Here is a 27,973-nt window from a genome sequence, read left to right as displayed (position 1 = left end):
TCCTGAAATAAATCACAACAAAATTAAAACAGCAAAAAGAAATATAAATTTCAGGTTTATTAAGATTTTAAAATACATAAAGATAAATTCTCATGTTTGGCCTTAACCTAAGCATTATCAATGAAATAACTAATCGGTCGTTAGTTCTATGTAAGTTGTCATTACTGTTAACTAGCGGTGAATTAATAAGGAAATACTAAAACATGGCTAGGTATCGATAGCTTCTTCGCTAAAAAGCGGCTAATACTCTTAACATGTCGAGTGCTTCACAGCACAATATTATTATCGTCACGGATTAAATCTTTTATTCATAATTATCAATATTGAAAATTCACTCAAAAGTATAATCGCTGTATATTAAATTAAATTAAATTATAAATGGGATTGAATGTTTTAGGTCAAATATTACTATGAGTTCATGCATCAAACTGCTTATAATTAGGGAAAAAAAAATTGCAGAGATAATTTTTTTATTATTCAACTACAGATGATTTCTCATGACTCGTTTACAATATGGGATCTTGTTTGTGGATTTGAAGATCAGCACACGTTATGACAAATACTGGAAGGGGAGATTTGTTTAAAATTCTCTGCGGTGGTATTTCTCGGGGTCAAAGTAGGATGTGACGACAACGCGGTGACTGAATTTGCGGCCTGTGAGGGTCTGCTGGGCCCGCTGGCAATCCGCCACCGAGTTGAACTCCACAAACACCTGGGGGAGGTAAGTAAACACAGCCATTAGATCACATTTTAGGTATTCAATACAAAACCTGCACTTTTTATACATGTCATCGATAAAACAGAAACAGAGGGAGAAATGATAAAGGAACATGGATTTGTGCAGACTGTAGCTAACCTACAACCAAACTGCGCAGGACCACCAAAGCGGCAGAGCCAATGAAAGTTATACTTTTGGTGTGTAAACAGAAACAGAGGCGGGGTGATGTCGGGCATAGATGCGATGCGCAGTAGTCAATATGTAACAATCATAGATAACAGAAACAAGGGGAGATAGCATGATCAAACTGCATGGACTATTATGGCAGCGGAGCCAAACAAAATTATGCTTTTTGTGCACAGTAGAGGTGGGCGTTTCGAAAATAAGCGTTTCTTTGCATCGGTTTACGTGCGGTCAATCCCCAACAGCCTACCTAGGCAATGAGTTGGGATAGTGCTAGGAAGAAGAAGAGAAGGTTTACGTGCGGTCAATCGCAGGCGGGTGGAGGCATTTTCTTTGAACAGTTTACAGGCGGCAAATAGAAGACGGGCGGATAACTGTTTAGTGAGGAAGTGTTTAATGAGAAAGTGTTTCTTTACATTGATTTAAGGGCAGAGTATTGCGTACATACTAAGTGTTTAAGGTGGAAGCGTTTCTTTGCAATCGTACTGTGCTCTATTGGAATAATTTCGCGCAGGTTTATGGCAGGCCTAGTTACACTTTTTTTACCCATCTCTAGTGCGCAAGTGAATCTAAGGCGGGCCACTGTGCGTTGAAGCAATTTGCAATAGTATGAGTGAATGACGTTGGCAACACTTTTGAGCATGCAGTTTCACACTAATGATGGTTCATGGTCCATTCACCTCATTCCTACTATCTATGATAACAATCCATCACAGCATAAAAACATATTTGGCCCCTTTACAAGAGAGACAAATGTGTATTTTATTGCGGTCATCGAATGGGATTTTGAGGATGACAGCACTTACCTTTCCGCATCCGGGCACCTCGATGCCCTCGATTGGTCGCGGTATTTCTATACTGCGCACACAGCCATACTTATTACACTCCTCCCTGCAAGAAAAACAACAACAAAACGTCAACACACATAAAATTTAGAGGGGTTTTGCGATTTTTCTCCAGCAAAAGTGGAAGAAATGTATTATCTACATGTTATTGCATTACTCACTCGGGCCACATAGTGCTATATCTGTCACCAAATGACACATCTTAATAAACCTCGTTCTATCGTCTTCTCTTTTATGGTCAAAAATATAATACATACATATTTAGAGCGAACACCAAGCTTTTCTTTGCATTTAAAAGATTTCCATAAACACTCCTGTACAGTTAAAAATAATTCAATAAAACAGAAAACAATAACCTGTATAAAATATGTCTAATTAAATGTGTTTTTTTGTTTCGTTATAAGGTAGTAAATAGAGTTTTCAAAAAAAAAAAAACCCAGGAAGCGATTTTAATAACTTTATCTATGTTTATCCTCAAAATGTTAATACTTTTAACTGTTTTTATTAATTTGAAATATTAAATTGTGAAATAGTCTTTCACCTGCTTTCAAAAACAGTATTTCATTTTGAGATACATTCAAAAACAGCAAATTTATTTGATAGATTTTTGTTAAGAGAACTTACCGCCCTGCCACTGTATTTTCAGTTTTCTTTTTTTTTAATTACGATAATGATGTTATTTTACGTCGATGAATAAATTTTCCACAAAAATTTTTAAGATGCCATTTTCGATTTGCCGCCAAACCAACATGTTCGTTTTTATTTGTGAATTCGGCAGCATTGACATCTTGCCGGGCGACGTTGGTGTCAGCTGTATTACCAGACATTGGCATTTTCCACATCATAATGACGTTGTAGCTAGTTGGAACTGTTTCGGGATGCGCAAATTTTTTTAAATCAATTATTATGTGTGAAAATTATACAATTTTAGTATTGAGTGATAATCAGAAAAATTTATTTTAAATCTTTCGCACATATCTAACGGTATTCATAGTTTGTGAACGTACCCCACTAAGGATTAAAGAATCAGTGAAAATTTTGAGCAGTTCTTACCTGATGTCCTCGAGAATGTCTTCATATTCATCCTCGTCCCGTAGCTCCTCGGGAGTGACCATGTTGAGAAGGCACAGCACCTCGGTGGCGGGTCCAGAGCCCCCAAGGGACAGCCCTGGTACTTGCAGCTGCACTGGGGCCACTCCGCCGGCCATCATTGCCGCTGGAAGTTAATAGTTCATAATATATTAATAAAGGCCAGCAATTCAGTTGCTTTTTAAGCTTGGCTCGAGAGATGTTTAGGTTCCTATCTAGTAGAAATCCTGACAACCCAATCAGACTCGTAACGTTCCTGAGTATACTGAAATACCCGCCCTTAGGTGAATAAAAAAAACAGCCAACCGGCAAATAAACCTTCAAAATATAGTGAAATTCTCTTAGTTTCAAGGGACCACAAAACAAAACTTATGTGAGAAAACTGTATGCGTGGGACAAATTTGGCAAATTAAAATTTTGAAAGGAACAAAAAAAACCATGCCATTTATGTAAGCTTCACTGTACAATATTTGTTATGGATAGTCAAAACTTTGCATCATGTTTACATAAATAAATATCATCATTTTCATAAAGCACCAACAGCAGTTCATGTTTATTTCTATGGCGGAAAAAACTCTTGAACGGTGAGTTCTGGAATGAAAATTACACAGCACTTCCTGTTCTAGGTAAATGATACTGTTTTCAGCTAGCAATTCCCATTCACATCAAGAACCATGGTGCATTCAAATATCAACAAAAATAAGAAAAGCAGCCATATCATACGTTTCATGTTTTTATGAATGTGAAGAGTTGAGAAAAAAGTATTAAAATGGAGGTGAAGCCGCGTCTGCCTAGTAATATTAATATTTGGATAATTTGTATAGCGCCGTTTTGAGAAAATTCACCTCAAGGGCGCTTAGTAAAGCTTGCAAATTATAATATTCATAAAAATATCATAAAACAAACATTATCATTACAGCCAAAATTGCTATCTGAAAAAATATACACTAAAATAGACATGATACAAATGTTGCCTGTCACCTTTAAATGGTCTTATTTAAGGACAGGTTGTTTCGGAGAATTTGAACAATTCATCAAATTTCAACGTTCATTTTCGGGTTCTGTGAAAGATTTATTCAAGTTCTGTTTTTATATCATTGTAGGCTAGTTGCTTGACAAAACTGAAATAAAAACAGAACTTGAAAAAATCTTTCACAGATCTTGAAAATGAACGTTGAAATTTGATGAATTGTTCAGATTCTCCGAAACAACCCGTCCTAAATCTCTTGAATTCGATGATAAACAACATTTCAAAGAAAAATTAAGGAAACATGAACCAATTGTTATAATTAAACCTAAAAATCATGAACAAAAAAACACAAAAACACAAGAGGACATAAAGAACAACATAGATCCAGTTGATGTGGGCGTGGCCGGAATCAAGAATTTCAAAAAAGGATCAGTTATAGTGGAATTAAAAAACACAGAGGCAACAAAAAAGATCCGAAAAGAAGTTATCACTAAGCTTGGGGATAGGTATGATGATGATATTCCTAAACCCAATAATCCAACAGTAAAAGGGATAGGTATGATGTTGATATTCCTAAACCCAAGAATCCAACAGTAAAAGTGATAGGAATGACGGATAAATATACCGCCGAAGAAATAGAAAATAAAATAAGGATGCAAAATGATTATACAGACAAGGAAAACTCAAAAATATCGGTAAAATTTATAAAAGAAAATGAAAAAAGTAGTGAAAACAATAACTTTACTGTATTAATAGAGGTAGATGGAAAAACACACTCAAAAATGTTAGAGGAAGCGAAGATAAATATTGGATGGAATAGATGTGCGGTCTTCGATCATCTCTCAGTTTTGAGATGTTTCAATTGCAACGGATACAGACATAAAGCAGGCGTTTGTAAAAATAATAAATCATGCGGAAGATGCTCATATGAACATGATACGTCAGACTGTCAGGAAAATATTGACAAAATCAAATGTGTAAATTGCAAACTGACAAATGAAAAACTTTCATTAAATTTGAATGATAACCATGCATGGAGCAAGGAGTGTCCTATTTACAAAAGAAACATAGAATCGGAGAAGAGAAAAATTGATTTTTTAAGATAAAAAAAAGGCAAACATATACTATTTAAATATTTCAAGTCTTTTGGCCCACGTAAATGAAATTGATGTTTTATTACAAGAATTGAAACCAGAAATTTTAATGTTAAGTGAAACATGTATAACTAGTGATAACGATTCTGAAGTATCATTTATTGGGTATTCAACTGTAAGATGCGATTCATTTAGTCGGCATACGGGAGGAGTTCTAATGATTATTAAAAATAGTATATCTTTTAAAATAATATCAAATGAAGTGTTTGATGAAAAAAAATACATGGATACTGGCAGTGCAAACAAGAAAAAACTTTATTAAAGGAACATACGCTGTATTATATCACTCACCAAACCAAAGCTATTCAAAATTCTTAATTTTTTCGAAAGTTGGTGTAATAAAAACATGAAAAATCAAGATATGTTTTATGTAACTGGTGACTTTAATATTGACATGAAAGTCAAGAATACCTACAGTAATAGACTTCAAAGTTTAGTGAATAATCTAGGACTGAAACAACTTGTGACCAAACCAACTAGAATTTCAAATACATCAGTCATTTATTGACTTAGTCATAACAAATCATTTTTACATGTGTAATGTTAATGTTATGGATACTACAAAAATATCTGACCACGAAAACATATTAACAATATTTGAAACGACCACAATTAAAAATGAATCAAGAGAAATTACATATAGAGATAAAGGGAAATATAATCAAACGATGTTTTGTGAAACTCTACAAAATAATATTTCCCAAGTTACCGAATCTAATGACCTAAATGACAAAGCCGAGAACTTCGTCAATATTTTGACTTCAGCAGTCGATAAAAATATGCCTTTGAAAAGGGTTCAGTTTAAAAATACGAATAAATGGTATTCAAAACCATTACACAACCTTCAGCAACAAAGAGATAATGCATATAAAACGGCAAAATTGGAACCATCAGAAGAAAAATGGAATGCATACAAAAAAGTTCGTAATATTTATTCCAAACAAATTAAACAACATAAATGCGATTTTTATAAACAAAAATTAGAATCACAACAGAGTGAACCAAGAAAACTTTGGATAACACTAAAAGAAATTATTAAGGGTAAACAAAAAGAAGTTGTAAAGTCAATTGATTTCCCAGATGGAACTGAAGAAGACGTAGAGAAGATAGCGACTAAATTTAACAAGCATTTTATTTCGAGCATAGATCTTATAATTGAAAGTATTCCACAACATCCTGAGAACCAAATAGACAAGCTTGTATGCACCGATGAAGAATTTAAGTTTAAAAATATAGATTTACCGTACTTAAAGAGAGTGCCGAGTAATATGAAGTCGAAGGAATCCCCAGATGGTATTACAATAAATATACTCAAAGACTCTATAAATATTATTGGCGAATCGATGGTCCAAATTATCAATGAATCTTTAAATAGTGGAGTATTTCCCAAAACTTGGAAGACATCTGTATGTAATAACTCCTATTCCGAAAATTGACAACCCAAAAAAATTTGACGACTTTAGACCTATCAATTGTTTACCCAAATATGAACAAGTACTGGAATACATTGTAAAGGAACAGTTAAATGAATACATTGAGGCCAAACAGATATTAGTTCGACAACAATCTGGTTTTAGAAAAAAATGTTCTTGTGAAACTGCTATTAATTATGTAATAGACGAGTGGAAAAATTTTCGAGATAAAAAAAGTAAAATTATTGCAGTATTTCTAGACTTAAAACGAGCATTTGAAACAATCGACAGAGATAGATTAATCAAGAAATTAAGTAATATTGGAATTAATGGTAAAGAAAATAAGTGGTTCGTTGATTACCTATCAGAAAGAACGCAAATAAAAAAATATGGTGGTATAACATCTGAACCACATCACACTAATAAAGGCGTTCCGCAGGGTTCTGTATTCGGTCCACTGTTGTTCATTATATACATGAATGATATTATCAAAGTGTTAAAGCATTGTGCAATTAAACTCTTTGCTGATGATACATTGTTATACATAGCCAGTAAAAATTTACAGGACGCCACTGAAAAAATACAAATTGACTTAAATTGTGTAACACTTTGGTTAAACCAAAACAAACTAAAATTGAATGTTATGAAAACAAAGTTTTTAATTGTGGAGAGTGTAGGGGGAAATGAGCAGGCAATACTAAGAATTGATAACGTAAATATAGAAAGGGTGAGTAGTATTAAATATCTGGGTATAATATTAGATGAAAAATTAAAATTTGATGAACACTTAGAATACATAACAAAGAAAATTGCTAAAAAAAGTTGGATTCCTAAAAAGGATCAGAAATAACTTGGATCTAAAGACAACGCGCCTTGTTTACAATTCTATTGTTACTCCGCATTTAAATTATTGTTCTAGTGTTTTATTCTTATGTAACGAAGCCCAAAATAATAAACTACAGGTTATACAAAATAGGGGGATGAGGATGATTTTAAAATGCAACATTTTTACTAGAGTTAAAATTATGTTACAAAATTTAAATATGATGACAACCAAACAACATATAATATGTTAACAATGATGTATAACTTTTAAAATAATATGCTCCCAAATTATCCGCAAGAAATATTATGTACCATAAAAATGTTCACAATTATCCTACGAGAAGACGCAGAGATTTTAGGCTTCCCAAAACTAAACTTTCATGCACACAAAACAGCGCTTTTTATAAAGGGCAAAAACTTTATAATAACCTACCAAATGTCATAAAGGAAGCCCCAAGCCTTAGCACTTTTCGTAGGACATGTGCTTTATATGTAAAAAATAATTTTTGATTGTTGAACTCACCAATATTATTTTAGTCACCTAGATATCGTATATAATATAATTTTGTGTATTTATCTTTTTCTTTTAAAATGTAATTGTTATTTTTTTATATTTTCCTACTAGATGTATGAAAAAATTTGCATACATCTAAATAAAGATTCAAAAACAAAAATAAAAATTATGTTACAAACCTATTGAGGAGTTCTTGGCGCCTATACTGGCTCGTTGGACTATGAGCTTCTTGTCTCCCAGCTGCATTCCATTTAATCCCGCGATGGCCTGAAAAAGTTATTAATTCAATGAGCTGTCAACGCCATTCTAATAGCTTGCTTAACAATTGTTAACTCTCAGTCGGGCCAAGAAGTTCACTAAACATACATCATTAACATCAAAGTAATTCTGATTTAACGCACCAACAAACATAACAGTGCCAAAGAAAAATATTCCTCTGCAAGAAAAGTGTTACAATTTAAAAATTGTGATTTTTGATTTAAATATGTAGGTAGATTCCAAATTTCTTAGGGCCAGTTGTTTCGGAAAAACTGAACAATTGTTCAGATTCCCAAGTTCTCTATTAGAATGTAAGAAAATCTTCACATTGATTTTATTGAAATGTTTCAACTCCAAAAAAGCTTCCGTTATATTTGAATAATCTGTTTCAGTGGTCCCCGCGGAAGTCATTGAAGTTGAGTAAAAAATAACTGTATGTTTTAACCAAAGTGATAATTTATTATTAAACCTTCCATTAAACAGAAAATATGAAAGATTTAATTAAAATATTGTTTAACTGCACTTTTGTTATATTTGCTTCTAATATGATAAGTTTACAAAATGATCTCAAAACATACTCTTTTGAATTGAGACACTTTTCTTGCGGGGGTGCGATATGTTATTAAAACAAGGGCTTACCTGATCTGTCATGGAGACATCGACGTATTCTGCGAAAGCATATCCTTTACTGAGGCCGGTCGAAGAATCCTTCACCAAATTGAAAGCCCTCAGTTGTCCAAATGACATCAGCAACTCTTTGACCTATACACACAGAACCCATTAATCCTTTGCTCTGCATGCCGCAACCAATTAATTATCATTACATATTTAACTTCTACGTCATATTTAAGAATTATTCTTATATCTTGAAAGGTTTTTGTGATATTGCATTTGCCTTTATTAAATTATCGATATAAACACTGCTTCTAAGATTTTTTTTAACGAGTTTAAAATTTGAAACATTTTTTAGTAATGGTAAAAATTTGCAAATTAAAAGATTTATTAAATGATTTTTTGTGTGTTTGGACTAAATAATAAATAAATCAGATATTTAAATAAATTATTGTACATACCGTCATCTTAAGCACCTAAAATACTAGCTGTTAAAGTATATGATTAAACATAAAAAGGGTGTTTTTTTTATTCTAAAATAACTGGTAAATTTTAATTTTTTGTTTTTAAATAAAGGATTTGATATTAATAATGGAGGGGAGGAGTTTGAATTCATAAATAATAATTGAAAGAAAAGTAAAATAGGTGGTGCGAAAGAATATTTATATAGCAGATATAATATTATAAATATTGAAAATGGATAAAACTAAACTATTTGTACAGGAAAAATACAATAAATTCATCACACTTTTCATAAAGTAGTCATCATTAACTTTTGTTTTAAAAAGACTTTAGCATCAAATGTGAATACCCTCAATAGTAATTGTAAATGCTAGTCTGACTGCGATCCGAGTCCACCAATGCGGACTCGGACTCAGAAAGCGCGGTAAAGTTAAATTGGTTGGTTGATTGATTGAATTGATAAAAGAAACTTGCCTTGCTGTTCCGAGGTGTATCGCTCACTCACTGAGAACATAGATGATAATGAGGGAACACAATGTTAGACAGGCCGCGGTTTTGCCAAATCTACGCTAGGGAAGGGCAAAAAGCACACGGAATCAGTAAGTTATCATGTCTTTATCTCTTGCCAAGAGCTGGCAGGCAACCTGAAGGCTCTCTAGCTAGAAGCTAAACAAGGGAAATCGCACTCGCTGTAGACCTAGAAAGGCCGAGAACCTGTGATTCTCTGAAAATAAATTCCCTGAAATATGAAAATTCCGTGCCTGAAAAGAAAGGCTGAAAAAAATCACAAACGATTTTGTGCTCACTTCTCCCAATGGACGACCTTGAGGCAAACGAAATCTCTTTCGTCCAATCTCAATAAAGTTGCGCTAGAACAAAATAGATGCGGTGGGTACGTTTGATGCTAAAACCTATAGAAAAAACCAAATGTTTGACGTGGATGATGCTTTTTTTTCTGCACTACTAAAAGAGAAAGCTGAAAACGATATTCAAAAACATTTCTGGATAGTGTCCACTGGGCTATACAAGACAACTCCAACATCATATTATAAGTATTATATGGCTGACATAGTATCATATTATTAGATATATTTTATTCTGCACTAGTGTCGCTCAAATTATGATTCCAAGTGCTCTGATTACTTTATATGCTATATTCAATAGAACAAATGTACTCTTTATGCTACGTATGTCTGTGCAAACAATATCATAAAATCACTACATACCTGATCTTCGTTAAGGTAGTTGGGGAGACCTCCGATGAATATCTTATACGGCGAGTCTGGGACAACCGTGCTCACTACTCCGGCTGGAAATAATCAATACATTGCACAATCAATCAATCACATTCTATATCTGCTGAATGGCAAACAGCAACCGCAAACAACTATATATATGGTGGTGTACCTGGTACATTCACTGAAGGATTCTCCGTTCCTGGCATTGGTTGGTAGTCATGAGGCCGGCGGATCTTCAAGCTTTGTCCTTTAAAGTTAATCCCGTCAAATGCCATGGCTTGCGTTGTCTCATCAATTGATCTAGACAAAACATGAGGTACAATAAATTAGTTTTAAACTATTGCATCTTTGAAGCATTTTGACCAATTTGACCTGATCACGAACCACCGATGATGGTAAAATTGCTGTATTCCGCTTACTTCTAAATGTTCCCAAATTATTAAAATAACACTTCGTTTCAACTTAATTAGTACAAGAGACAACCGTTTACATCTGGGGAGATGAAAAAACATACACAAGATAGGTTATTGGTTCTTAGTTTGGCTTATACAGGGTGTATCGGCACGTACCCGACAAACTTTAACCAGCTATTCCTTAGCATATTTGGAGTAAAAAATCTTATGTGCACTTTGCTGTCCGGTAACGTTTTTTTTTAATAAAAAATTTACTATTCATATTTTCACAACTGTTTTATCCTTTGTCAAAGTTTGAAAACCCATCTGGCAAATATTTTATTCGAATTCCGTTGAATAATGCACGTGTGTACCTATATTGGCGCACTTCTACAATCACAACGAAATGGCACGGCACCATTCGTCTCATTTTTAACTATTATTATTTAGTGTGTGCGAAAGAGCGAAGACGATTTTTGACATACTTGCTTATAACAGCTGTTGAACACGAAACGCAATGCCAATGACAGTGATGTAGTGTGGAAATTTTTAATTTTTTTTGTTTTTAATTGAAAAAAAAATGCTACCGGACAGCAAAGTGCCAATAACATTTTTTACTCCAAATGTGCTAAAGAATAGCTGGTTAAAGTTTGTCGGGTTAGTGCCGATACACCCTGTATATGTATAATTAATGCGTATTTAGATTGAAGCGGAATCTTTAAGTAAATATCACACATCTTACTAAAAAGATCAAACATGGCATCAAAACTGGTCAAAACATGGGAAATTTTGAGCTTCAATTGAAAAAATGGAACTTTATGCTTCTTTTACCATCTCCCGCGACATAAATAGTTATTTCTTGTAGTAATTAAGTTGTAACGAAGCGTTATTTCAATAATTTGTATAGAACTAAGGGGAGTAAGGAAATTTTACCCAGATTATCAATCAGGTAACTTTTTCAAAAGATGTGAACATTTGATTGAGGAGCTGTCAGCTCAGTGAGTACCCGTGAAGGGCGTGGCGAGAGAATTTATACATCTTAGGTCTACGTCAACATGACGGCAGAGCATCGATCTATCTATGGTCATTTTCTCTGTGTTTAAAAGTATCCAATCACTTTGCCAAAGGGTTGGGCAAAATTATCGATCAACCCAGGACTTTTTGACGGCCATTCTGTCAATGCGAACATATATGGGGTTTTTGTAACAGCTTAATAACAGTGAATTCGTCAGACATTTATTGAAATAAGCTAAATATACTAACCTAAACTCAAGGAAAGCAAAATTCTTGTCGAGATTAATCTGGCAAGCGAGAACTGGATTACCAGCGGCCTGAGCCAGCCCAGAGAGGTGCATCTGTTGATTGAAGAACTCCATCGTCTCTTCCTCTGTCACACCGAAGGGAATGTTGCCAACATATAACCTAAAAATAAAATCAAATAAGTTTTACCAGTTAAACTACATAAATATTATGACACTATTAGAGGTATAGGTTTCGTATTATGATTTCTTAGGAGAAAAATCTTACATAGTGAAGCAAGACCCAATGGGCAAATAAATAGCTCAGACAGCAAAAATTTAAGAATTATATGAGTACAACTTACCGTCTGGCCTGCCTAGTGATGGTTGAACCAACGACCGGCACTGCGGCCTGAGGAGTGTCTGCAACAATATTCGCCGGAATCTGACCGGCGGCTTGCATCGCTTTGTACTGAAGAGGTGTGATGTGTTCAAAGCCTGGTGGTGGCACATCCCAATACAGAGAAGGCTTACGCCTCCTCGATCTAGTATTCCTCCCGCTAGGTGAACGAGACCTGCTCCTTTTGCGTTCTCTGCGATCCCTGCTTCTTGACCTCGACCTTTTCCTCTCTCGTCCCTCTCGGGAACGCGATCTACGGCGGCGTTCTAAAATTTACAATCATCACTTCATTCAAATGCGTATATATTATTTAATAATTTTTAATCATCACAACCAAGCTTACCTTTGTCTTCACCCATTATTTAAAACAGAAACTTTTTGTTTAAAAAATTACAAACAGAAACGGCGGACGCTCGATCAATAGAAAATGGCAGACAACCGCGAGACCATAGAAAAACCATGAATTTGAATCATAAATATACCACTCTCTTTCAGGTTCATTTATGCTCTCTTTGAATCTATCTATGGTAGCGATGGGCACAATCGATGATTTACTCGAGCTTTTTAATCATCGAAATATTTAGATACAATGTCATGTACAAATCGATTCTGTCAAAAATCATCACGCAGTTCAAGACAATAGTTTTGAAACGTCATCGAACAAGTAATTGATGACATGACAGTGTAGTAGAAGAGCAATTCATCCCCCCCCCCAAGACTACTGCGTGATTAAATCGATTAATCATTCGATTCTTTTGGTTAAAATATTTCGATCCTGCTCATCACTGATCTATGGTCTATACTTTGTAATCGTGGTGCATATAATCGAAATATCTGATTTCATAAAATAAATTAAGCTGGTAAAAGAAACGAACGTGCTCTGTACAAAGTCATACATCCATTGAAAAGAGAATATTTTCTTACATAGGACACACTAAAAAAACTTCGTCGTAATATCTCCCTATTTCATAATGGGCGCACGACGTACACTGTAATGGGTATTACAGACCATTCGATTTGGTTGAGCGGTTGTATCAATCTGCTTGAGTCGAACGTAAAGTTGAACCGTGTTGTACCGCCAGAGCATCCAACCACCATTCATCCACCCAAGATCTACCGTCAACCGAGATGAATTGTCGTCGATGAATGGTTAAACCAACTTCAGTTAGTCTGCCTAGGGAACCGTCGTGCGTAGCTGTTAGTGAGTGTACATTTAACTATTATAAAATTACAGGCATGACTCTTAGGACGGGTTGTTTCGGAAAATTTGAACAATTGGTCAAATTTCAACGTTCATTTTCAAGTTCTGTGAAAGATTTTTTCACGTTCTGTTTTTATTTCAGTTTTATCAAGCAACTAGCCTATAATGATATATTAACAGAACTTGAATAGGACTTTCACAGAACCCGCAAATGAACGTTGAAATTTGAAGAATTGTTCAAATTCTCCGAAACAACCCATCCTAAGTCATTGGATTTAATTTACTTGACGATACGACTTACATTCATGTTCTTTCCGTCTAGCCATAGTGAAGGTGTTTGCACGATTTCGTTTTTAAATTTGAAAACCATAATATTTATGATCATGATTGATCGATTGTCAACGCTACTTGTGCATCGAACCATGAGTACATAAATAATTAAGTACCGAACCTATTTTACATGTAGCTACTCATATATATCGTAGATCGTGAGTGTTATATATTTAAGTATTTATCTATGTAGCTACTCGTTTGGCAATTATGTACGTAAAATGTCAAAATTAGAGTTATCAACGAAGCACAATGAAGTTTGAGCAAGATTTCTGACTGAATAGTATCATAAATCTGCTTCCTTGTAAGATAATATCGGCGTTATCTATCTTAAAATACCTTGCTAGCGAGCGTTTTTCGCTTATTTCAAAATTAACTTTGCCACGTGACAGTTGAGATGTCAACTGTCTAAATTTTGCGAGTGACAGATCAGACCAGACGAATTCCCAAAGATGGTAACGAATTTACCCAGTGAACGTTAATGCGATATTTTACGTAAAATGTGATGTGAATTACAACGTGTATAGTGTATATGTTTAAAAGTCATGCTATTGCTAGACGACGCAGAAGATCCAATGAGGAATTCCTTGAGAGACTGGCGCTCGGCGCTCAGGACGCCCACAGCCTACAGAGTGGGTAACAGGACCGTCAGGGTACAAACACAATTCATCACACTAGTCAGCACAGTCGGAGTCGTAGTTTTATTTATATTCTATTACTACAGTAAAAAAGAAGCGAGTCCTTATGTTCATCAATGGACTCCACAAACTAGGGTATACAATTCTACATATCCCTTAACCCCTCCGATTAAATCTGGGGGCATGATGTCATTTAGAATAGCAATAGTTGCAGATTTAGATACTAATTCACTAGCAGACGATCAGAAACACACCTGGCGTAGTTATTTGAAGAAGGGGTATCTTAGCTACAGCCCTTCGAAGAACTCTGTGGTTGTGACATGGGATACGAAGCCTCCTCTTATACTGAGCTCGAGTTATGCCCTGAAGGGACGAGGAATGGAATTATCTGAGCTCGTAGTATTTGACGGAAGACTTCTTACTTTTGATGACAGATCGGGAATGGTAAGTGGAAACCTAATAAATGTTTTGAGGTTTATCTCTGTTTCAACCATCTTTATATTTATGATTTGACTTTATCCAAATACCCTATAATATTAACTCTTTGTACGCGGCCGTATCAACTGTTGTTACGACAAAAAGTCTATACTCACACGCGGCTGTATCAACAGTTGATACGGAAACTTTGACGGCCGATATTCCAGTGCTTTTTCGTCATAAATGTATTTCTTGCTCACTTGGACATTCGTAGAACTATCACGATGCTGACATCTACAAGAATTTCTCAAAAATAAAATTGTATTTCATAAAAAAAGACCGATAATCAAGTGCGCCTCTTCGCGCCTTTTAGTCCTTTAGTTTACATTTTTGTCAACGGATGGCGTTAGTACTAGTATGTCATTCACAACTTTTCATAACTAAAAATGATAAGTGATCATGGTGTCCCACTTGTGTCTATCAAGTGGTTTATTTATGCGCAGTGGCCTAAGTACACACACGCCGAGTGAATGGCGGGACCACATTCAAAAGATACGGTACGTCTTTGTATGAAATTTTATGTTTTTGTTTTTATAAACATCTAAGAGTGTTGACACACGAGGATTTGTTTTCATATTGTGGAGAATAATCTGTTCTGTCTATATAGTCCAATAAATCATGCCAAAATGCTATAATTTGATATTTAATTGCGTGCATAGGTATTTGAAAATATGTACCGCGTACGGGTATAGATAAAAGGGAGCAAATTAAAGCGTTCAAAAGGTTAATAATACCTCATGTCTCCTTCTGTTTCATGTTTCGTTTAGATTTGTTACTATCATCTTCTTCTTCAATGATATATTACATTGTTGGGTATAACCTTCAAAAGTTAAAGAGTGATATCTTCTATATAAATAAAAATTTCAATGTTCGTTTGTTTAAAATCTTAAATCTCCGAAAGTTCTTCACTGATTGCTTTGAAATTTTGGCACAACTTTACTTTCAAACACATGTGTGTTTTTTAGAGATGTGCCGATTATGACTTTCGCCGACTAACCGATTAGTCGGTTGTAATAAGACCGACTAGTCGGCCGACTAGTCGGCTAAGCCGATTACGGTTTCGGGGATAGTTCTAGGTACCCTGAAATGTCGCGCATGGCCAAAGTCTACCTCTGCTGTCCCGCAGTCCCTGCTGTTTACAGTGAGAAGCTGTTCTCAGAGGCCGGAAACATATATGAAACAAAAAGAAATCGATTGCTACCAGAAAGGGCAGAAGCTTTAGTCTTCTTACATCATAATTTACCCTTAATTAAAAAATATAAGGAGATTATGATATTTTTGGTTGTCACAATTGTGACTTTGATTTGATTAGATTATGTAGGTATGGTTATAAGAAATATGTTTTTTGCATTTTTTTTTGTTTTTATCAAAAGTTCATGTTTTGAATTTTTTCATATATTTATATAATTTATACATATATTACTGTGCATCTTGTACATACAATCTTGCTTTAATACATATAACTGAGTTTGTTAATTTAAAAAATCTACTTTTTATTAATAAGAAATACTTATAAATGTTCATTGAAGATAAGAAGATATTATGTTGTTTTTTATGTTAATTAGGATAGGTACTAATTTTGTTCAAAAATGTCATAATTATGTTTTCTTTACAAGCAAGTAATTTTAAAAACTGATTACCAAAGGAAAGATTGCTTTACATTTTTTAATGTATTAGACTGATTATATAAAAAAAAAATATAAATATAATCAAGGTTTTTATTTCATGTAGTTCCCCCGCATTCATATTATTGAGAAATACATACAACGTAAGAAGCCGGATAGTCGGCGCTCTTTGCCGATTAGTCGCCGACTAATCGACGACTACAATAGTGGCCGGATAGTCGGCTTTACCGACTAGTCGCCGACTAGTCGGAACATCTCTAGTGTTTTTATATACCTATATCATATAGATGTCACCTGTGACAGGTAAAAACATGCTTTTTTTTAAAAACAGCGCCATCTGTTGGACAAACGTGTTTTTTTTTAAACAGCTCCATCTGTTGAACGTAAAAGCAACACGCGCTATTGTTTCTCTACCATCTGCACAGACAGACTGAGCCACAGCAACGCGTGCCGGGTTACAGCTAGTTTATAATAATTAAGTGCACAAATACAATATAGTACAAAATAATGTACCAGTCAGCTTCCATCCAATAATAATGAGTAAAACACATTTTTTCCTTCTTGAGTTGTCCTATTATGTTTTGCAATAATATTGATATTTGAAGTTTACACTATTTGTCGTTGACCATATCATAATATTTATGACACGCAAATAACAATTTGTACTTCCAATGAAGCTATTCACCTAATCATTATGATTGTCGATAGCAGTGTCAAGTAAGTTATGTAACCTTAACCAACTATAGTAATAGAAAAAAAGGGCGATACAGGACATTGAAACGACCTATCTGCTCGAACTATCAAGGCAGTGAAAATAATGAAAGTTACATGCGTTTGGTCTGACCCTAGGAATAAAGGCGGTGCATAGATGTGATTTGCAGTTGTATGGATGAACAATGTTGGCGACACTTTAATGTGTGCAGTTTCATGCTGATAATAAAAATAATTAATAATTAAACTTATGTACTTGTATCTCATGTTTACTTACTTACTTACTTACTCTCTAATGTCATTTCACAATCAAATGCCACATATATTTGTAATTCTTTTTTTTAAATATTTCTACAATTTTAACTGTGACATGTTATCATTGTTTATGGTATATTTATACCGTTGATATTAAATAATAATAATAATAATAATGGTTCATTGCCCATCTCTCTTATTTATATTTCTATTATCTGTGATACTGTAAAGAAACTTATGTCCGAATCCAGTGGCGGCCTGTTGGTTCAAATTTGGGTGGGGCATCAATGTACCTTTTCATTTAAAAAAATAAATAAGTAAAGTTTACAACTTTTAGCTATTAGATAGGTACCATAAAATACATGTAACACAGTAATTTCAATGTCGTGTTATAAAACCAACAAAGTGGTCAGAATTGCCAGATAGAGAAGTTGGTTGAGCCCACAATCAAATATTTGTGTTTGGGATTAAATATTTGTGTTTGAGACATTATGTAGTGCATTACACAATGCGCGCGCGCAGACCACCAAGATTCAGGGCATGAAACGAAATGAGCCCGGTCATGCAAATTTAGCAAATCACTCAGTTTGTAAAAATCGCCAATAGATGGTGGTAATTAATTTATATATTATCATAAAAAACTTTGCCACTAAAATATGAACTCGATTGCTGATATTTAAAGTACTTATTTTAAGATATAATTCATCTAAAAAGATAGGAGGGCACGCGCCCAAGTGCCCTTGTTGAAAAACTGCCCCTGACCAAATGTGTGAAAGAGCCAACCGAGTATAAATGGGACAGCATGATGGTTAGTACGCAATAAAAGACTTACGACTGTTGTGTTCCCCATCTTTATACTCCACCTTCCTAATTTGTAACACATTCCTGTATCACGAACTATAACACATACACACGAGTCATTATTACACTACCTGAATCACAGTGTGGTGACCATACCCATTAATCCAATGCGAAAAACCGCAGATACCAAATTTTTTTGTTTTTGTTTTTCAGGTTTATGAAATACTAGACAACCGAGTTATCCCCTGGGTTGTGTTGATAGACGGTGATGGCCGGACCACCAAGGGTTTCAAGTCAGAGTGGGCGACTATTCGAGGGGATATTTTATACGTGGGATCCATGGGGAAAGAGTGGACTACCCCCGGAGGCCAGTTCGAAAGCGTAGATCCCATGTGGATCAAGTTAATTAATCTTCATGGGGAGGTATGTAAAAATTTGTACTTATTGTTATAAAAACTAAAATACAAAAATGTGTACCTATTATAGACAATTTACAATGTGGTAATCAAAACCTATAATACCTAAGATTTATAGTACAGACCACGGTTAAAGAAACAACAGATACACCCAAGGGCGAAGAGTGAAAACCAAATTGCGTGGAACAGGGAAGTGGCGTGGGTGTGTCCCTTTCAGTGATTTATCTATAAATGAATCTGAAAAGTTTCACTATTGTAGCCATCGAACATAAAATCGAAATAAAATGAATAAATAGTCCTTTTTACAATGGCGCGCGAATTACTCGCTGCGTAATAACTATAACTTATTAACCCAAATCAGAAAAAAAAAATCCGGCTTGTTTCCAAAATCGAATATTTTGTTACAGTATTTAGTTAGACCTTTTAATTAATTTAAAATCATGTGTTTTTGGTTTGAAAATTTGGTCGCCTAGAAATGTTTCAGATGCTTTAATTAAATACTGCGAGAAGAATACATCCTGGCCTTTGAAATAATCGAGAATTTTTTAGATTATTAAGTCTTTTTTTAAGCCCAGAAAAAAATAATGTGTAGGCCTATGAAAACTGCTTTAAAGTTCAAAATCTCCTACTTACGAACCCATTTTCGGTTATGGGTTTATTGTATAATTTGGCAAATTAAGTTATTTATAAAATGATCGAAAAACATTTAAATATTTGTGCCTGAACATCCACAAAATAAAATAAAAGGCACTTTTTTTGGGCATTTTTTTTCTTTCATAAATCAAAACAAGTGGATGGTGTGAAGCGGAATTTATGCCTTATCGCCATCTACGTAAGGTGTATTATTGATAGCGGCACGATTCAAAATATTACACAACGTAGTGCATTGCCTTAAAAATGTTTTATAATTTACTCACCGCAAAACGAGCACAAGAAAGTTTAATGAACACCTGACGGTTCGGTAAGAAACGAGGCCTTGTGCAGAAAAGTTCCACAGTGGACTAAGCTGCAAAACCATTACCTTACTTTAGCAACCTTTACTTTTCTGCGAAGAGTCTGATTTTTTCTATGTGCGCTCTTCGGCAGGCAACGCCTTCAGCTTGTGGAAATGATACCCAGATTTTGCGTAAGAACGTGTCTATCTCTTCTGATGCTTAGTGGTACAGGCCTTTTCATCTATCTATCTATCTACATAAATAAAAATGTAAATGTCCATTTGTTAAATCTTAAATCTACGAAAGTTCTTCAGCTTTGAAATTTTGACACAACGTTGCATTGGAATACGCTTGTGTTTTTGTATACCTATATTATATATATCTCACCTGTGACAGGTAAAAACATGCTTTTTTGAAAACTAGCACTATTTGTTGAACAAACATGCTTCTTTTGAAAAACAGCGCCATTTGTTGAACAAACATTTTTTGTTTGAAAAACAGCACCATTTGTTAAACAAACATTCTTTGTTTGAAAAACAGTGCCATTTGTTGAACAAACATGCTTTTTTTTTTAAAAACAATGCCATCTGTTGGACGTAAGAGCAACTCGCACTATTGTTTCTCTATCTGCACATACATACTGAGCCACAGCAACGCGTGGCGGAGTATAGCTAGTTAAATATAAAGTTATGTATATGTATGCAATGTTAAAAATTTGCTGCGAATACAATATCAGTTATAGCCACTGAAGAGATAAAACGATATGTATATACATGTATACTGGGCTAAGTAAGTTCAATTTTTTCTTATTTATGGTGAAACTGATCATACAGTTATTCCGGTCATGTGGAATCTATTGAAATAAACCAAAAATAAATAATATGCAGAGGACATCTTCCTACAGAGTGAAATAAAATAGAGTTTAACTAACTAACCATCACACCGTTTCACCGCAAGGGTAGGCAGAGAGGATAGTCCGGCACGCCTTCCTTCATTCACATTCATATTATACAGGGTTTTCCAATAAGAGGTGTTATTTTGATATTCAATCGTAAAAGATCAATGGTTTCGTTGCTTATGTGGCACGTAGCGCCGTCTTGTTGAAAGTAAACGTTGTCCAGATCAATACCATCCAATTCCGGCCATAAAAAATCATTTATCATCTCTCGATAGCGCAATCCATTCACCGTAACTGTTGCTCCAGCCTCATTTTCGATAAAGTAAGGTCCAATGACTCCGCCGGACCATAAACCGCACCAAACAGTCACACGTTGAGGATAGAGAAGCTTTTCAACAATAACTCTTGGGTTTTCCGAGCCCCAGATGCGACAATTTTGCTTGTTGACGAAGCCACCGAGGTGGAAATGGGCCTCATCACTCAAGATGGTTTGGCATTTGATTCACTCAAGTGAACTTTAATAATTTCAATGCGTTATTGAAGCGTGTATCGTTCCATTTTTATTAATGGCGTAATTTCTACTTGTCAAATGTCAAAAAATGACAGCTTCAAAAGTAACATCTACCGAAATAGCCGGCTATTCAAAATAACACCTCTTATTGGAAAATCCTGTGTATCCTCATACATACTCTTCTGTTATTCTGATTCTCAACATGACAGAGGTCAGCAGAGGTCTCATTTCTAATACATTTTTTTGCAGGTTCGCCACATGAACTGGGCCCTGCCGTACAAGCAGATCCGTCGTGCCATCGGGATAGACTGGCCTGGCTACATGATCCACGAGTCAGGCTCCTGGTCTCCGCACAGGAACCAATGGGTCTTCCTGCCACGCAGGTGTTCCAAGGAACCCTACAACGAGACCAAGGATGAGAGCAAGGGATGTAATGTGCTCATCACTGCCAATCCCGAGTTTTCAGACATTAACGTAGTCAATGTAGGTTTAAAAAAGTACTTAACCCTTGTAATTCAAGCTTATCCATAGCGGATATGCTAGGAACTCACCGCAATTGGCTAGATTTGATGGTATTTTAAACCTTAAAAAATGGTTCTAGCATACTAAAATATATTTCATTTGCTTGAAAAGGAAATTATCCATCTTAATACTATTTTAGTTTGTTGTTTTGTCACTTGCAAACATATTTATTTTACGACGGTGAAAAAGCGCGTCGTAAATTCCATGTTAAATGTCATAATTGTTCATTTTCAAAAGTCACAGAAATTTATTTATTTTTATTAGCGCCCTTGAGGTGATTTTTCACGAAAACGGCGCTATATAATTCAGCCAAATATTATTATTATTGCAGGAAAGCCTCGTATTTCCTTGAATATAAGTAGCTATCATGGGGAAACTACATAGGATAGATATGTCGATTTTTATAAATATACACCGTGTTCCACGCTCATACTGGGGAACTTTGGGGGGTGATGATTATTCATGTAAAACTTGGGATATAGCGCCGCCCCTGGAACCATTTATTGGGTAAGTAAAACCTCTGCCATAGGCATAGCAGGGCTGAGGTTTGTCCAGGTCGGATCAGGAGAGGCCGGTTATGGGAAACCCTATGATCTCTCCAGTCAGGTTCTCTCGACCTAATACGTTTCCAGAACTTCCTCTCCTTCATTTCCTTAAATAGACCCTCCACACAGCATCCCCAAATATGACATAGGCATGTCATCTATGAAGAGAGAAAGAAGAGAGAATAGGAAGGAAAGAAAGTTCTTGGAAGGAAAAAGGTATGAGGGGTGGGCAAGAATCTGAGGGTCAGTGTGTCCAGGAGTGGCAGACGTATGAATCCATCCCTCCTACTGCAGCAACGGGCGATGGGACGAGAGAGTTTTGCTAGAGAGGTCGAAAAGTGTCCCTCAACCAGTCTCTCTCCCTAGAGGTGTTGGTAATCCAATAATTGGTTCCCTCGGCAGCGGTCTCCCAAATTATATTGCTATTTTACAATATTTGATGAATTTCACCCAAAGTAAGAAAAAATAAAGCTTACTTTTACTACACGATCATGCCAGCAACACACTTCTATCGTTTTAAAAAAAAAAAAAAATTTAAATTATGTTTTTCTTCTCTAAATTGTAGAAACAATGTCACTATCCGCATCTGTCTGTTTGTGCGCTTAATTCTTGTAAAGTACGCAACGGATTTTGATAGGGGTTTCACTATCATTTTGAGAAATTTTTCCGAAAGGTTTATATATATATATAATACATGCGCATTATATTTATAGAAAGTAGACAAAGTCGATGTTTTGTAATAAAGCCTTAAAAATATATTTTTGGGTGCTTACATTGCTAACGCTGGCTAAAACTTAAGAGATACATCGAAATAATGTACTACGGAATTGTATATCTTTAAAAGGCCCACAGAAAAGTCCCCGATGGTATGTCAGTGCGAAAAAATTGATTTTTCCCATTTATTGCAAATAAATGAAGTACTTACCTACCAAAATGTTGCCATATGAATGTACCATATTTATTTTGACATTTTAAATGTCCTCAATAAACACTGATTCTCACCCCGTTTCACCTTTTGATCAAATTGCAATCATACTAGTTAAATTTAAACAGACGTACACAAACACTAGTCAACAGAGATTATAATGAAAATCTACACACCATTTCAACTGCAAAAAGGTTAAACATACACATTAATACGTATGTATGTATGTACTGTTCGCCCCTATAAGTTTTTTGTTTTGTTTTTTAGGTTGGTTCGCCTTCCCCGACTCACGGCTACTCTTCATTCAAGTTCATTCCAGGGAGCAATGACGAGGCCATAGTAGCATTGCGTACAATGGAGTTCCAGGGTACCACCGCTTCCTTCATCATGGCCTTCCGGATAAACGGAGAGATGTTGATGGAGGAAACGCTAATTTCAAACATGAAGTTTGAAGGACTTGAGTTTATTTAAACTCTTAGTGAAATATTTGAGGTGCTCAGTTTAAGAGGGGTTAAAAAGCGATTTTAGCAGCTTCGAATAAAATCATAAAGTTATATTTTTTTTTACGAAATTTGAATTCTGTAACTATTTATTATAAATTTTAGATACCATAAAAACAAGATATTAAACAATACGCCTACAGTTTGGCCTTATTTATGTTGAAATTTACTAACATGGAATTAAAAATGTTCATTACTTTGGCAACACCAAGGGTATTTGACATTTATTTTATTGTTAGAAATCGTCTTGAAGTTTTTTCCTAAACTACATTTTTTTAATTTTCCGTTAATTCTCTCAAGATCCTAATTCTTTGAAGATCTCGTTCTCCTTAAAATCCGTGGTCACACCCAGGGGCGGTTCTTCCCTTAGGTCAATGGTGTTTGACCCCCAAAAATATTAATAAATGCATCAAAACAACTGGTCTTATTCTTAATTTATTTGAAATGTACTGAAGAAAGCTTAACCCCCGCGTACCCAATTTCAACCGATTTATAACAAGTTTCTCGCTAACTAAAGTTTTTAAGTTCCAAAAAAATATATATGTTATTTTTTCAGATAATATCTGTACATTTGTTTTGCCAAAAAGTGAATTAAATAAAATTCCCTCGATAGAAAAAAATCACAAAGTAAGCTACGAAAATTATTAAAAACACGTTTTGTTCTGTTATTTAATATGATAAAGGCATGAAAAAATTCAGTGTATCTTTAAATACAACTAAAGCATTTTTAGAGCGATTTTTGCTCTATTTCAGGTTGTGTTTTATTAAATATTTTCACGGCAGTCACTTACGTCTGTTCATTCAAATCGTTTTGAATGTTAGCGCGCTCTCTCTAACATTCGGATTTACATAAGTCCCTTTCAAACAATCGTCATTTGCCGCCCAGACGGCAAGCCTAGTGGACCTGCCCTAGTGCTATCGGCAACTAAAATTACGTGATTTATTGTAAATAATATTTTATTGCAAATATTTGAATAATTTATTTTACATGTATAAAGCATTTATCGGTTAAATAATATTGTTTTTCAAAAATGTGAAATAAATAAGAAACATATATTAAATCTCCAAAGTCACACATGCTGCAATCTGGACGTTAGATTCTTGCTACTGAGGGCGTAAAATTTTGCATAGTTCCTGTTTATTTATTATCACATTAATATTAATATATTATATGCAATATATTATTTTCTTATATTATGTTACCATACGCTTTTTACTCCAAATAAATACTTTTTTTATTTTTTATTGTAAAACGACAGTTTTATTTGCAAACTTTCAGTGTCCGATTCTCAGTACCATGATATGGAATAATAATAATAACATAGCATTTATACAGCGCAGTGTCATTTCACTTCAAGTGCCAGTTACTATAACAAACTTAAAAATGGTAATTTAGTATTATTGATCATGTTCTTAAAATGAAATGGAATGGCCTGCATTAGCGCAGGTACATAACATTATGGGACGTTCTACCGTTCTGTATTCTGAAAGAGTACCACAATAATCCTAACTCCAATCTTTTGAAAAGTATTTTTAGGTCATGATTGATATTTTTTCCAACAAAAACAATTTTTTGTGAAGTTTCGATAAATATTATCAGCCGCTGTACCAATGCCAAATCTTAAATACCACCTGGGGTTTTTTAATTGTAGGAATTAACTTTTACAGAAATATCCGCTTGAAAACCAAATTTCTGAAATCATATAAAATGGGCAGTCACTTTTTTCGCAACTCAATGCGTGGTAGCTGATTGTTCTAAAACTGTGAGATTATTTTTTTAATGAATCATGCTTTCTTCTTTTTTATATTAATAATATATTTAATTAAAATGTATCTATCAAATATACTTTTATAAAATTTACATATATCTTTATAAAATTATTTTTTTACTTAAATTGAAAAAAAAAGTCAAAGCAAAAAAGGTTCGGGAGGTGATTCTACATGATGGTAGAAGTAAAAAGAAAAATAACTTTTTTCAAAATTCAAATGTTATTTTCCAGTACAAACGATTCATTTTTTTTAACTAAAAACTACCTTAAAACATTGGAATTTTGGAAAAAGTTATTTATCTTTATTACTTGTATTATCGTGTAGAATGACCCCCTAAGTAAACGCACTTTACCCCCTAACACCCTGTATAATATATGTTTAAATGATTTAATTTATTAAAAGGGTATATCTCAAAGGTTGAGAGTCATCGGCTATCATCATTTTGCATCACCGACCGATGAACAGAATAATATTGCTAGCAATTTTCCAACGAGTGGAGAGGTTATTAGCCCATGCCAAATAATTGTGCGTGATATCAACCCTTTTTACATATGGCAGTTAAACGCATGGCGGCTTTAGTTAATTACACGACACATGAAGACTATCCAATCATTTATTTGTAATGATCTCAAAAGATGGCGGTAATCTAAAATGCAGTACATTTTAATCTCTTATCTTTGAACGACTATAGAACCCCTGTGCCCAGCTATTAAAGCTATTGGCGGTGGGCGTTTACAAAATTATAAATCGTTTTGGGTGTGCAGGATCTTAAGGACGCTCAGGTCATAGCCGTGAGGGAGACAGCACGATGAATAGTACACATATGTTTTAAAGAGATAGTGACATAAACATATGTCGGTTTTTAATTTTACATGCTTGTCGTGTGTGTTTAAATGGTTTTATTTCAATTGGACAGTTTGGGAAAGGTTTGGAATAATTATTTGTTGTTATGGATGTAGAATGAGGCTGAAGAATTAAACAATACAAAAAACGTAAAAGATGTCAAATAGAATCGCAAGTCTAAATTTAAATGGAAACATCACGTCGCTTTGCACCATGGAACCACCATAGTCTTAGCTTCGCACCCAGTATCTTTGGATACTGCGGACGGGCGTTTCAAACTCTTATGTTTTTAACTATTTTATGGTGTGCACAACTACATTAAAACTTATCCTCTTTAAAATAATTTTCCGTAAGTACATGGATTGTGTAGTTATTTCCAATTTAATATATTAATAAAATATGTATTTTGAGTCGCGGATTCATGACATACCTACCTACAAATTGATATAGATAATAAAATATGGGCATTTTTCACAATATCAAAAAAAAGATTAGTCATACATTTTTTTCAAATAACCTACCACGCCTGGATCCCTAGAGCCGCCTCTGGTCACACCCACCACCGTCGGTGTTTTCTTTGCTTCTTTTTAGTAAAATTCTTCGAACAAATGGTAACAAATCAAACGAATTCCAAGGCGCACAACTTTGTTCGACGACATCGTCATAATGGGAAAGGACGGATGAATATTCATTTCTATATCATTCTGTATGTGCTGTGTGAACGCGGAATGAGATTAAAATGAACATTCAGTAGAGTGAACCATCTGATGCCGCCTTAATGCCAAAATTTGATTGAAAAATTAATTTACATATTTTTTCTAATATTTATTACTATTATTGTAGAAAGCAATCACTTTGTGGTTTGACATATTTAATAAAAATATATTAATTTTTGTTTGAAACCACGATGTTTTATTAACTTATTGACCAACCGGTTTCGTTTAATACTCGGTATTAATTTGCACCATGATGATGTTTGAGTTAAACGAAACCGGTTGGTTTTTAACTCAAACATCATCATGGTGCAAATTAATACCGAGTATTAAACGAAACCGGTTGGTCAATAAATTAATAAAAAATCGCGGTTTTAAACAAAATAATTTTTTTATTTTATTTTCTAATATTGTTTTTATCTCTGATACCAATGACGTATGGGGAAAATTTTGAACAAGAACATTTTATTTTGCAGGAGTCTGTTATCCATCCAGGTAGTCTACTTTTGGGACTATTTTTAAGTTATGTAAAACTGGAGGTCTAAAAATTTAAATATCGTAAGTTGTAGGGAAAATTTGTATGAGAATGTATGGAATAAATTGGGACTTCACGGACTTATGGCGTAAAAATAATTTTTTCATCCATTGTTGATTTTGTGGTAATACATTGATTATATTCGGCAGAAAATACCGAACAAATAGAAAACATAATTATTTTGGTATTTTCCATTACTAGAGGGTACGATCTATAGTGGCAGCAATGAATGGTATATTTCTGGTCGGCAGTAATGATTTGCACTTCCCCGTACCTAGTTACCTCATTCCTCTCACCCTGAAATATTATTCCAATCTTCCATCAAGCCGCACTTAACAAATATTATTAATTTCATACCTACTTATTCAATAGTTTTGTAGAATAGATAAAATTTTACAAAAATGCATTTTACTTTTTAAACTTCCTATAAGGCGTGTCTTGGTGTTGCCACTGAAAACATTTAAACAATCATAATTAAAACCTCCTGTCAGGCTGTATGCAAAAATATTTAA

The 27,973-nt window shown here is 34.4% G+C and overlaps 2 protein-coding genes across 2 annotated transcripts; one reads left to right on the top strand and one right to left on the bottom strand.

Moving 5' to 3' along the window:
* Positions 1 to 38: 38 nt before the first annotated feature.
* Positions 39 to 12,774, bottom strand: U2af50 (U2 small nuclear riboprotein auxiliary factor 50). Its single transcript, XM_089637737.1, has 10 exons — positions 12,654 to 12,774; positions 12,276 to 12,576; positions 11,936 to 12,094; positions 10,450 to 10,580; positions 10,269 to 10,351; positions 8,608 to 8,730; positions 7,890 to 7,977; positions 2,800 to 2,962; positions 1,708 to 1,792; positions 39 to 712 (listed from the first exon to the last, which is right to left on the bottom strand). The coding sequence occupies exons 1-10, from the start codon at positions 12,667 to 12,669 to the stop codon at positions 581 to 583; spliced, it is 1,281 nt and encodes a 426-aa protein (XP_089493863.1). The 5' UTR covers positions 12,670 to 12,774; the 3' UTR covers positions 39 to 580.
* Positions 12,775 to 13,952: 1,178 nt separating this feature from the next.
* Positions 13,953 to 26,262, top strand: LOC149419225 (soluble calcium-activated nucleotidase 1). Its single transcript, XM_089638161.1, has 4 exons — positions 13,953 to 14,923; positions 18,562 to 18,771; positions 21,358 to 21,591; positions 23,368 to 26,262. Exons 1-4 carry the CDS (start codon positions 14,387 to 14,389, stop codon positions 23,569 to 23,571), a joined length of 1,185 nt encoding a protein of 394 aa, XP_089494287.1. The 5' UTR covers positions 13,953 to 14,386; the 3' UTR covers positions 23,572 to 26,262.
* Positions 26,263 to 27,973: the final 1,711 nt, after the last annotated feature.

The sequence above is a fragment of the Hesperophylax consimilis genome, chromosome 12, assembly GCF_061612785.1.
Source record: "Hesperophylax consimilis isolate HC1 chromosome 12, BYU_Hcon_1.0, whole genome shotgun sequence".
Taxonomy (NCBI): Eukaryota; Metazoa; Arthropoda; class Insecta; order Trichoptera; family Limnephilidae; genus Hesperophylax; species Hesperophylax consimilis.
The sequence above is the reverse complement of the archived record's forward strand: the minus strand, read 5'-3'. Positions and strand labels throughout refer to the sequence as shown.

Bases quoted from the DNA above. Each gene is read 5' to 3' on its own strand.
- LOC149419225 (XM_089638161.1), top strand. From the start codon at position 14,387: ATGCTATTGCTAGACGACGCAGAAGATCCAATGAGGAATTCCTTGAGA. The intron at 18,772-21,357 runs GTATGTAAAAAT...ATTTTTTTGCAG, and splicing joins TAATTAATCTTCATGGGGAG to GTTCGCCACATGAACTGGGC. The intron at 21,592-23,367 runs GTAGGTTTAAAA...TTTGTTTTTTAG, and splicing joins CAGACATTAACGTAGTCAAT to GTTGGTTCGCCTTCCCCGAC.
- U2af50 (XM_089637737.1), bottom strand. The intron at 8,731-10,268 runs GTATGTAGTGAT...CTGTGTGTATAG, and splicing joins ACTACCTTAACGAAGATCAG to GTCAAAGAGTTGCTGATGTC. The intron at 713-1,707 runs GTAAGTGCTGTC...TACCTCCCCCAG, and splicing joins AGGTGCCCGGATGCGGAAAG to GTGTTTGTGGAGTTCAACTC.